Here is a 13,539-nt window from a genome sequence, read left to right on the forward strand (position 1 = left end):
GTTTTTAATTTATTTCTGAAGTATCAAGTCAATAAGCTCAAAGTGAGTGATAGCAGAAAGGGGGAATGGATGCTGCTTCTGTTCTGTTTTTTGTTCTGATAACCTTTAGTTGACTTTTTGTTGATGGCCGTCTAGAGTGCTTTTTATTAGCAATTTTGGCGTCCTGTTTGCCTGAGGTCATCTATCACAATATCCCCATCAGTCTCTCAATGACCACCTTACTCACGAGAAATACAGAATATGAACAGCAATCCTTCATCTGCTTGGATACTTTAAGAAAAAAAGCCTTTGGGATGCAGTTCCCCGCACAGTGAAAGAACCTGACAAAGTTGAGGAGTAATAGTGTTATTTTTGTCCACTTAAAACTGAGTGCAGGGACGACCTGGGGACCTGATACGCTAGAAACAGTTTAACAAAAGGAGAAGTGGCTTGCAAATCTCAACTTTATTTTTTTTTAGGTAAAGCGAGACCTGCATGCGCTGCGAGTAGGACGTTTGTCAGGTAGGTACAGCTGCATAAACAAACATATTGACTGATTTGCTATTTAAACCTTCCAACGCTTCTAAAACCCTGCTGCAACGCATAGCTGGAAGCTCGTTCAAAAGGGCCACTTCTCTTTGAGGCAAAATATATGCCTCGCTATCAACAGCAGTCCCACTCACATGCCTCCCACAAACTGCTGAACAATAATTTTTTTATGATAAACTGCAATATATCTTGGGGTCATAAACCTTATATACATTATAAAGGCTCCAAAGGAAAAAAAAAGATTTTTAAATTTGTCACATTTACCCCAGGGGACTTATGCTGTTAAGAGTTTGGGGGAAAGAAAGTCAAGCTCAGCTTTTTCTTAAGTTATTGTGCTTTATGATATAGCCAATGTATATTTTCTTTACCTGAGACAGAAGGAAAGTCTTATCCAATCTATTGGGAAGGCCTAAAGACTTCTCATTTTAATGCTCAGGGTGTATTTTTGGAATTGCATTCATTCTTTTCACAGCTGACAGGATACATACATCTAAACCACAGTGTTACTGTCATAAGCCCTCCTTTCATAACTACTGTTATGAAGCTTAACTTTTGCTTTTCTCCAAAACATAGGGTTTGGGTTGGATCATCACTGACGATGGCTTAGACCTCACAGAGATAAAAGGCAAAATTCTCCACACTGCAACATGCAATTGGTTGGTTACCATGGTCCACTCACACATCCTGCAACACTGACCAATATTTTTGCCAGCAGACTCAAATGGAAGGGCATACATACATACATATTATATTCAGAAATAACTACAAGCAGCTAGGGAAAACCCGTTCTCCATCTTACATCCATGTCTATTCTTGTCTTCCAGTTTTAGTTCAACAAAATAATTACATTTAGAGCACTGTCCCATCTGCTTTGCCAGAAATATTGGTGCAGTGCCATTTTTTTTTTTTTTTAAAGTCCTTGAATCCTTGAAACTGGAATACATATTTGTGTTTTCCTGTTATTCCTTGTGGCTTGTTTTAAGTCTTCTCTATTTACTGCTGGGTTCTCTGCTTTCAGTTGCCTGTTCAGTAGCCGTTAGAATTTGATAATTTCACCATGCTTCACTGCACATATCAGGGTAAACACATAACCAAAGAAACCATATTAAGAGAAAGACAGGCTAATCCTTGATAAGCTACATCGCTTGGATTGTCCATATATACCCAGTTGGCACATAAAAGTTAATTAAATGCAATGTATTATTTATACGTCGTATTGAACCTATGTTTATTGTCTGTGAAGACATGCTGCATCAGCAGATCCATCTGAGCTGTGATGAAGTTAGTTTTGCGGACCCCTGCAGCAGCAGAATCTATGCCAGGAAAACATAAACTTGGACTAACAATACAAGTTTGTCTTTCAGCATTACAAGGGAAGATGTAATCTGTGCTTTGAACACCCTGAGCTGAAGGATTAACAACTTAATTTACCTCAGAGCACCTCGTTTACCTTACTTTAGCTTTTTTTAAGCTAGCTAGCTTATCTACTAAAGAATGCTAGGCTTCAGGCCTCTTACGCTAATGAGGACAAAAGTTGATATTGGAACGACTTCAACTTGTGATGTCAACTGGAAAAAATTCTTGACCAACAACATCCTTACTTTCATAGGTAGTTCAGTAAGAAAAATTACACATCCTGAAAGGAATGATATACTTTGTGGCAAATGAGAAAACTGACAGATTTTAACACGCATTAATAACCTCCACCTCAACACTTTTTTCACCCAGTCTTTATTTATCTAGGAAACTACTGTACTCTTATAGCTCACCACTCTGGCATACATTCATAAGGTTTACTTGCACATATGATATTGTAGTGGAAGTAGCCAAATACAATATAATTTTGGACTGTCAATGAGACGCTGCATTGGAAAAAGACGGAATAAGCACCACGCTGGAGGGAATTTGCTTCAAAATGAGATCTCTTCCCCGCCAGCCTTGGGATTTGTCCAATATACCTTTTCACTAGTTTCCCAGGTTTCAAGTTTCGTGAGGATTTCTTTAACTTTAAGTGTGTTGCTCTAAAATATATACAATACCAAGTACACAGGTACAATGTACATCATTTATTTCATGGTTTAACATGGAAATCTACTGAAAAAGGAAGAGAAACATACAGAGATATACAGTATAAATCTAAGCCTAAATACATTTTGTGGCAGCACAGAACATTTCACATTCCATTATGGGACCAAGGCCATACAACACCTGAAGTATTCAATGACTTATTTTATTCCTTTTTTTTTTTTTTTTTTTTTAATGTAGGGTCACATGGCATAGTGTCATCTCTAAAATGAGCAGCTGGCAGCTCTTATAAATGAGTTTGCGAGAAATCTTTTTTTTTTTTTTTTTTTTAAATTCTCTGAAGTTATGAATTGAAGTTGCATGCATGATAAACAAGTATCTAGAATTATAACACTTGCCTTCTTTTACTGTTAAACTGCACTTTGTAGTTCAGGAATTTAAGAAAAACGACTCATACAATGACCAGCTGTTATTGTCAGCACGCGATCCGAACGCAATTCAAAGCAAACCAGTTAGCCAGGAGATCTTTTTGAGACTTGTGTTGTAAAAGTTTTTTTCTTTTCTTTTGTTTTTTTCCCTTTAGCTTCTGTGTTAAGTCGTATTTACACCACACTGAAGATTCATCAACATTACATTGGTATAAATATTGTCCTCCAAACTACACAAAGCAGTTTGAATCATCTTTGGACAGACCGGTTCCATGACTTTTTTTGCATCAAGGCAAGAGATCCCCAACCAATGCTTTGTGACCAAGACCAAAGTCAAGGCATTTTCTTTTACTGTGTTTTCAGACACACACACACACACACACAGTGTGTTTAGGCTAGTTTTATGGTGTGTTCACACCAAATGCAAAAGCAACATTTTCGTGTGGTGCGATTTCATACAAAGTGTATGTGAGGATGCAAATTTCAGGAAGTGAAAAGAGCCAAATTTGTGTTCGAGTGAAATGAAAATGTTTCCACGTTGCTGTAAAATTCACTTGATTCATTCACTTGGTGCAAAAGCTGAGATTCTGGATTCTACTGATGCCACCGATAATCAGAAATTAAGGACAAGCTTATTGTCTCTGTTTGTGGGAAGAGCAGAATGACTCAACAACGGTAAAGATGGGGGCGCTTTTGAGGATGGTGAGCAAAGTCACTATTCTCTTTCTGGAAAGTTCTGTTTACTGTTATGGCCAAATATTTGTGGGTTTCCAAAAATATTTTGGTATTTTCCATTTGTGCTAGTAATGCTAGGCGTGAACACACCATTCATAAAGTTTTTTGGAAAGATTTTGTCTTGCAAGTTGATGGAAAGGCATGTCCATCACCAGAGGAGCCAGGGCTTTACAGTCCTACTTCACAGGGTTACCAGAGAGCTTCTAATATAATCAAACTCCGACTAGCTGGACTTCCATTATCATCAGGGGTGCTCTTGTCCAGAATGAATAGGATCCAAAAATTGTCAGTTTCATCTGCCAATTTTCAACACATTTTTGATTGAAAGGCTTATGACAATAGATAATACTTCAATTTTTCACAGATTTCAGTTGCAGTAAAATACCTCTTCCTGTGAGGATTCAGGATGCCACAGCTTCATGAGCCAATTTATGGCATACATGATTTTGATTTCTAGTAGCAGCCACTTGACCACAACAACCAGGTATGCAGTTCTATCGACGGAGTGTGTCATGTCATAAATCCTTAAACAATCGATTGGCACATATTAGCAAAATGCCAGCATTTTCTGAGCAAAAATAGGTAGAAATAGAAATATGTGTCAGTAAATATTCAGATATTACAGGTACTGTATTTGCAAGAAAAACAAACAAACAAAAAAAAAAAATATATATATATATATATATATAAATAAATAAATATGTGGGCTCATTTGTCTTGAAGCAGATGCATGTAACTATTTTAACCATTTAGCTCTAATAATTCCTATTCATTGAGTACTATCTAACACAGACCCTCTGCTGCGCTTCCAGCTGAATTGCAAACAATTTTTGTATAATGGGATTAATGGGAAGCAGAATGGCTCTGCCAAATCACCTCTGTTCAGGGGTAGATGCTAGCTAACTTACATACAAGCATACAGTTTCCTTCACTTTATTGCACACTTATGCAACATATTCGGACCTTTTATTGATAAAGATATTACTTCAACTGCCACTGGCGCTTTTTTTTTCCTTGCACTGAGACCTGTCCACACAGTAGAAAATGTGACTTGGGGTCACAAGAGCTCTATATTAATTAGGACTGAGGTCAATCCATTTTTTTTGTTCCAGTAAGCAAACTGCAATTGTGCAGAAACAATCCAAGTACAATACATTCAGTTCTTAGTCATATGTCATATGTCAGCCTGTACACAGAAAACTTTACAGTTTTTCACTGATCGCAACTCTGTCACCAAACTCACTGTTATCAAGTAGCATTTTTTTCTCTACATGTGTTCTTGTACATGCACATACAATGGATGTGTTCCATGTGTCTGCGATTGATCAAGAATGCTTCAAATGTACATCATCAAGTTCTAACTGGCTGATTGCTCTGCGACCTTAGGTGGAATGGCACACAGTTTGTCAAAAGAGTCAGACAGAAGAGCTATTTTTAATCCAGAAAACCATTATATGTTGACATTTGTCCATAGTTGAGCAAGCAGCAAAGAAAATAAATGATCTACCGATGCCATTCCTCTTTCAGCGGCTCCATATCCACTTTCCATCACACACATGCACATGCACACACTAGTAAAGCACCATCTTTTTACTTTCTCACTCTATTTTTTTTTTCCCTTGCAATGTAAGAATGGGTGTGTTACATTCTGATGGAGAAATGATGACCATGGCTCATTATCCTCTCCCTGAAGAATGGATCTGATACATTCAATACTTGTATGTGCTTTTGATTACATGGCAGATCGGTTATCTTGGTCCATCTTCGGGCTCTATGAAATCCAATTGCATCGCGCTGCCTGCCGCATGCACAGCTGAGCATACATGCAGCGTCTTGAGTGGAACTTTATCGTTGGCTGTTTGAGTAGGAATGTCTTCAGAGTGCCCCACAAATGCTCAAAACTTAACTGATGTTTGAAATGGAGCAGTTAGTTTAATCCTCATCTTTTTTTTTTTTCCACACTAAATTATTCGTTAATAGCCAGCATGACAATCACAAAAAGATCATTTTCATTTTTGGGTTGTACACACAATATATGAAATGTGAACAAAAGGTTCTGGGAACAGGCCCAAAAAGCAAAACCCATACCAGACTTTAATTTGGTTCTTATCCTGTTCAAGGTCATTTTCACAGGCCACATACACATAGACAGAATAAAACATACAACAATGGGTAATAATGAAATCATCCATTGGTTATGGACTCCACATTTGGAAGCTTCAGTGTTAGTGTTTTAGCTGCTGCTATGTTTGTTTCTGAAGCCAGAAGTTAATGGATGAAAGGGTGGAGTTCTAAGTTAGCAGCTAATGCTAGCTACCTTGGTTAGCAAGCGCCATACATAAATGATATGAGTCAAACAACTTGCATGGTCTGTACATCACAGCAAACCATAAACTTAATTAGATAAAACATCAAAAATGCCCCAAAAAAGGCACCATGAAGACACTCACAGTGAAGACGTCCAGTCCAGTGACTGGAAGTAGTGGATAAGGCCTCACAGAGTCCAATCGAGAGACCTGTCAATCAATGTGACCACCCAGCTGTGACCCTCACACTCAATTATGGAGGTGTGTGAGTTATAAAGAAATTAGCCCCATTCAGAGTTGCTGATGAAGGGAGAGTTTTTGATTGTTGGCTTATAGATTTGGTGACATACTGTCCTCTCACATGCCTAATAGATTTGTTGATTAGGCAACACATGGAGACATCAATTGCTGAGAAAGTACTGGAATTGTCATCACTGGTGACAAGAGTTGGGTCATTGGTTAATACTGAGTAGTTTTCAGTAGAATAATCCAATTTCCAACTTCCAATGTAGCATGTCAGGTGAGGAAGGACAGCAGGAGTATTCCATACTTTTTATTCGCACTCAACGGTCAACGCAGACTTTTTATCGAAATGTCAACACAGTCTTTGCTAGTCAACTGTCCTATTTGCCAGATTTGCTTCATCCACTTTGTGAACAATAAAATCAATCTGGAATTTTGAGACACTTCAGTAGAACCTGGGAGCAATACAAAAAACACAAAAAGTCTATTAAGTGACCTAAAAGTATCAGAAGCACTGAAAACAGTACAGAGGTACATGAGAAAATAACCTTGAACTTTGGTCTGCTGACCCAAATTTAAAGTGGGTAAGAGTTTAGCTTTATAGAGGCCCATCCCTGGAACTTTTTGATCACGCCCCCTATAATTATAGATATATATATATATACATGTATATATACATATATATATATATACATTTATGTATATACACACCTATGTATTTATGTACAAAAACAATGGGTCTTCCATTCTATTACCACAACAAAGATGGAACAAAAAGAAAACAAGAACAGGTTAGGAACTCAAATGAAGACCTGAAGACACACAGTACAAAAATATCATAATATTTCATGAGATAAGTAGTAACTGTATCGCCCAAAAGGCCCTTGGCAGTTGTCTTAAACAGTTTTTCGAGAATGTTTGAGAAATTTAAGTGCAATTCTGTCATGCTATCACTTGAAGCGTTGTTGGTTGAAGGTAGAAGAGGAAAGAAATGGCAGTTGTCATAGTTGTGCTTATTTTTTCTCTCCGCCCCCCCCTTTATCAAATGACCAAAAAGATTATTTCTGCAAGTCATTTTTTTGTTTTTGTTTTTTTAAGAAAAAGACGCCCCAAAAATTCAGAACCTGAGTCATAATCATTCTGAACGGAGGACAAAATCCTCCGCCTTAAACCCTTAACATCCAAGTGGTCATTGGCGACCAGTCTAAGATCGGTATTAGGGTTTTGTTTAGGTAACAGAGGAAGGAGGCAAATTTTCAGAAACTACATTTTACCTTTCAAATGAACTCTTATACATTCATTTTGGCTGTACAGTTTTTCTGGATGTTCCAAGCAGGTGAAAAAGTCTTTAAAAAGGGATAGACGCTACCCTAACCATACCCCAAATGGGCTGCCAGTGACCTGGTGGATGTTAATAGTTTAAAGTTATTGTATTTGGGTAAAAGTCTACCAGTTTAATGCATGATAAATTGTAGTTAGTAGGAAGTATATTATTAATGCTATAAACAAACACACATTGGTTTGTTGCTGTGAAGTTGTGCTATTACCCAAGGCAAAAAAGTACTCATTATTTCTCTACTACGGCTGATCATTACATGCATTAATAGTGCATAGGGTAATGGATTTCTGGGAGTTGCCTGCACTTATCTGATCACCTGTGTAGTATAAAGATTTCTTCCTTTTTTTGATTAGAAAAATCTTTGCCTTAACTGGTTCTTGTTTCTTTTTTGCAAATACTGATAATATTTATTCAATTGCTGGCTTTGTATCTTGCTATTTACACATTACTGAGAGGGCAAATATGTTGGGAAATGACTGTCACAGATCCCAATTACAGTACATACTTTCAAAAATTAAAAGACCTCGGTACTAAGGGTTCAAAGACTGTGAATATAAAAACAACTTAAATGAGAACTTGGTCCAAAACTCAGTAGTCTTTCTCAGTCTCTTTTTCTCTTTTGTCTTATTATGTTGCAGTCTTCAACGCGGCAGATTCCATCATGTATAAAAGCAACAGAGAAATGGAAGAAAAACAAATGAAATGAAAAAAAGTAAAAAAAAAAAAACAAAACAGCAAAAACAAAACACGTCAACGAAACAGTCCAATCAGACATAGTAGAGCCAGTAGATGAGGTTGAACAGTGAGAACACGGAAGGGAAGATGATCCGTGACCAGCGGTCAATGGCATTTACATCCGTCAGGTCTGGGATTTTGATTTTTAACTGCGAGGACCGCCTCCGCAGGCGGCTGCGTTTCATCTGGGCGGAGCGGTCCAGGGAGTGGCGGCTAGTGGAGCGTGGCCCAATCCCGCCACTCTGCTTGCGGTACTGGATGTGCGTTGAGGCAGTGCTGTCCAGCTGCACCATGGACTGAGAGTTCCTAATGTCCGCCACGCTGGTGGTGATCTCACCTCCTGCCACTTCATTATGGATCTCCAAGGTGGTCAGTAGGATGTTCCCATGACCATGTGGTTCCGCCTGAATGGACAAAGAAAAAGAAAACAATTATGTGTATGAGCACTTAAGAGAAACAGATTTAGGAACCTTCCCTCCCCTGCACACATTCCATTCAAGACCAAGAAATGCAGAAGTCACTGAAGGATTTTCATGGCCCCACCATTTTTTAACCCTCTGAGGTTTAAGGCCTAATCCATGATTACCTGAAACCAAGCTCCGAACCCTATTCCTAAGTATTTCTTTTGGAGACAAGCACAAGAATATTTTAAGGCACAAATTAGAGTGTTTTTAATCTACGTTCCTTGATTGCCAAGATTTGGAAGAACAATTTTGTGAAAACAAAAATTGCATTTTCTGATTACCCTCTGAGCTAGGGTTAGGATCAGGGTTAGGTTGGGGTTGGGGTCATCACCCTTGCGGCTTACACCTCAGAAGGTTAAGGAATAATTTGTTACAACTGTCTTGCACCAAAAAACGTAACTACCACACTTTGGAAAAAAAAAAAAAAACTTTGCACAAAAGGAACACATACAATGCAATGAAAATACTGAAGAAACCAATAGGCTTTATTAGGCTGATGTCAGAACTGTCAGCTTATTGCCACTCTCTTTCCACCAGTATGTTAATGCATCTATTAGGATGGCCATTTCATGCAAAACTGGATGAACTATTCTTCGAATAATTCTCCCACCATATATGCGGTACACCTGTGACATGCTAGCTATAGCTCGCCGAATTTGCACTAAACCTCATTTCCATTTTTCAAAGAAACGCTTTGCTCATCACATTCATTTGCCTTAAAGATCCTTAGCAGTTACCTGCTTCAAGATTTCTTAGCTGTTATTGATATTTTGGGCCCTGTTGTGTTTTCTTTAGGACATTTCAGGCAAGTGTGAGATGGTCCACACACATTTCACCCGTCTGATGCCTGGTAGTAAGTTTTTGATATCTTGATGTTTGACTGAGTTTAGAAACAACTTCTGTCATTCCTGTCACCTTTTGGTGGAAGTAGCATTTTACATGAAAAAGTTGCATAAATTATCCAAATTGTTTTACTTAACTTAATGCCCTTCAAATATCCCAAAATCATCACCATGCCTACCATATATACTAACCAATTCCCATGTGGGAAAAGATTTGATCTTATAAATATAGAAATATAAGGATATAAAAGATCGATGTAGTGTCCATGTCTAAAATGTGGAAGTGCCTAAAACCTGCAGTCCTTTTAATGACAAACAGGGGGCGACACATGCTGCTGCAAAAACAACAACAGCAACAAGAAACTTGTGTTGAAGTTTATGGGACATCTATCAGGTCTTGACATCACCCCATCACTTTTCTGATGAGTTCAGCTAGTCACAAATATTACTGAAAGCAAAATTATGCTGCTTTTGGAAATGATGATTAGTTAATCGTTAGTCCCACTGCTTCATTATTTTTTTTAATGAGAAACAGCTGTTCATCAGGAATCAGTCAACCCTGTACACTGTCGAGTCACATGTAGCACATGTAGAAACAACAAGATTCGACTCAAAAATAAATGAATAAAAATATGGAACAGAATGCCAACACTGTATAGTTAGTGCAAAAGACTATGAGGAAAAAAAAAACACACAAACAGAAAGGCCATAATAACAATTGTTTATATTCGGTCATTTTTAGGGAGTGGTTTTTGGATAATTGACATTGGGACAACTGATATACCAATATCATACCTATTAGTGCTGCACAATGAATTGAATTTTATTCTCATTTGCAATTAAATGACCGTGATTGTGCAATATTTAAAATGCATGCTCCACTATTTAAAAGCAAAAGTAAATTAAGCGCCCCTAAATTGCTGCCTGACCACTTCCTTGCACGTGCCAGTCCCACCTATTCCACGCACCATGCAGCTTGAAGTTTCCTGAACTAGTCTGGATGAGTAACACTATGTTAAAAGATTGGATCCAGGATAAGTGATGTTAATCAAGGAAAAAAATCACATGCAAAGAGTGCTGTCTGCACCGCAAAGCAATGCAACTAACTTATTCAATCACCTGAAAAGATAACTAATGTCTGATGGCTAAGAAAAACAGCGTTATAGCTGCTAACGTGAAATGTCCAATGTCAACTCAAAAGTCCATAAAAGCAAATCTATACAACATGTCTGCCCATGCATACAGCTCACAAAGACGCACTGAAATCACCAATGCAACTGCTTTCCATTTGGTCCAAGATACATGTCCACTAAGGAGTGCGCATGACAAAAATAAACAGAGCAACAGATGAAAAACTCTGGGCAAAATATATGTTATCCCCCTTTTAAAGTATTGCAGGGGCTCTCACAGCTGTTGAGTACCTTGAGTTTAATTCATAGCCATTATGAAGGTACAGTACAGTGAATGGCATGAAAAACTTTATCTGCTTTGAGTGCTCTGACCGAGTAGAAAAGCGCTATATAAGAACTAGTCCATTTATAAAGATTAATTAGCAGGAATTTGACACAATGTAAAAGTGAAAAGGGTGCCCTTTTGATTTCATTTTGTATAATGCAAAGTTTTGCATGTAGAAAGCACCATGTGGATAAGCACTAGTTGTGTGGTCAACAATATGCATTGGGGCTGCAGAGTATATTCATATTGTTGACTCTGTAGAAGCCTGCTATGCCCTTTTCATGCATTGTTATGCAATTTATTTTTTCTGCTCTGACCTCATACGAATCCCCCCGATTATGTCACATATCAAAGATGATTTATTTATCTCTTTTTTTTAACCGAGGCCTTGTGTTTCAAACACTTTCAAAACAAAGTGTTGAAAAAGAGTGAAGGATTATTGTATTTGGGGAGGATTATTGTCTTATTGAGGATTATTGTATTTCTTCTAAGGATGGGTGGGTTAGTGTCGCTCAAAATCTACATCATATCAAAGCTTAAAACTGCCCATTGTCAGTGTCCAAATTTTAACTCTAAAACTGACTCAAAAAATTAACACATAAGTGAATAAAAAGAAAGAGCTATTGTACACTTAATATTAACTTTGATTTTGGCAGCTTACATAAACAAATGTATCTGTTGGCCTTTGTTGACCTTTTCCTAATAAGGCCCAGGTAGCTACATCTGACGTCACATGAATCTTTATGTTTATCCAATCCAAACTGGGAGTTATATGCTCCTTGGTTCCAGCAGGTGACAGTAATTGAATATCAATTCTCCAAAAAAAGCTAAAAGATGTCCCAGACCCTAAATGTGCCATACCACTGGACCCACTGGCATTGTAATTCCAGCCCTACTATCCAAAAGGTTTGTTGTTCTGTATGTCTGAAGCAGTCCTACACCACAATGATTTTTGTTAAAAGGTTTTCCAAAGTTTCAATTTACAATTTTTTAAGTGAAAGCTATTACAAAGTGCCGTGTAAATATAGAAGAAACCACTTAAATCTATTTAAAGCTCTTAAAGCAAGAGAGAGCTAGAGCTAGATAGGGTGGCACCTTTCAGGCTTGCTGCTATTTAGTCTATTTGGTGTACTTGTCTCATCTAAAATAAAAAAAAGAAAAAAGTTTTTCACTTCTAGATTTATGAAGATTTATTTGAGAAACCTGCCCAGGGCCTAGAAAAATTAGTATTTATTTTGTCACAATAAATAAGTTGTCTATCAGGGTATAGGTTGAGCCATCAGCTACCCCTCAAATTTAAAACTCTCTTGTACAACAAACAGCTTAGCCTACTCACAGTTGCTGCTCATTTGCAAGCTGCTTTGCAACCCACCTTCACCCCAGCGCTTCCTTTTCATGCAATATCTGACTTCTGTGGCCTTGATGATGCTCTCCAGTTTCCTGCCGCCTCCAGCTTTTTATGTACTCACATTGAGGGGGCACACTCCCTGCCTCACACTTCCCATGAATGTGCACTGACAAGTCAACTAACTGTTTCTCACAAAGCTTTGTTGTGGAAGCTTCACTCTATTACAGCAATGATGATCAGGAGAAGCTACAGTATGCTTAACAGATTTACTGTATGGAATGATGTCTTCACAAGGGTAAACTGGAAAGTCATAATTCTAAGGGTTTATATACATTTGTCAACTTTTAACATGCAAATATTTACAATTTCACTTGAAGCTACTTTCTATAAACTGATATGGATGTATATGCTTCAGAGGAATAGGCAAAATTTGTGGTATGAATTGAATTTGACTTTTTTCTTTTTTAGTATTGTGACTGTAACTGTATTCATTCATTGCTACAACTGCTGCACATTAATGATTCCATCTGACTAAAAGCATGGTGAAAATATGGTCTATGATAACCCATAAAACAAAACTGCTAACCTGATAGCAATTCAATTGATCAAAACTTATTTAAGTCAATTCATTGTCACATTCAACAATTAAATTCAACACAAGAGGTATAGCACATCATAATCCATGCTTATGATTACAAATAAATCAACATTAATGGAACGTGGCGATTGTTCATGCAAATGTAGCAACTGTGGAAGTCCCGCGGTTCCTTTTTTAGAGATAGAATTAAAACTGTTGCAAGAACCACAGTATTGTAAAGAGCTTGATTTACTAATTATTATCCTGTACACCACCCCATCCAGACGTTTTAATTTATATGCTGTATACACGGTTGTAATTGGGCATCAGGATATTTTAGTTTTTTTTTTTTTTTAATGTACTTTTTTCTTCAGTTTGCGTACCTGGTGATGTGAAATGGTTGTAATAGTATAATCTGTTTCCAAAAAAGCCTGGACGCTGTGTAAAATGTCACCCTAAGAGGAAACACCAATTTGCAAATAATTTAAACCATATTTTTAATTTAAAAATAGTG

General features: G+C 37.5%; 1 protein-coding gene across 2 annotated transcripts in view; it reads right to left on the reverse strand.

The window, feature by feature from the left end:
• Window positions 1-2,571: 2,571 nt before the first annotated feature.
• LOC115790667 (gamma-aminobutyric acid receptor subunit beta-3-like) overlaps window positions 2,572-13,539 on the reverse strand; it is a 93,185-nt gene continuing 82,217 nt past the window's right edge. For both annotated transcript variants that reach the window (XM_030744550.1, XM_030744542.1), the window contains one exon: window positions 2,572-8,743. In XM_030744550.1, the coding sequence (XP_030600410.1) occupies window positions 8,372-8,743 (372 nt within the window). In that variant the 3' untranslated portion in view covers window positions 2,572-8,371. The remainder of the gene's footprint in view (window positions 8,744-13,539) is intronic.

Source organism: Archocentrus centrarchus, chromosome 2 (genome assembly GCF_007364275.1).
Source record: "Archocentrus centrarchus isolate MPI-CPG fArcCen1 chromosome 2, fArcCen1, whole genome shotgun sequence".
Taxonomy (NCBI): domain Eukaryota; kingdom Metazoa; phylum Chordata; class Actinopteri; order Cichliformes; family Cichlidae; genus Archocentrus; species Archocentrus centrarchus.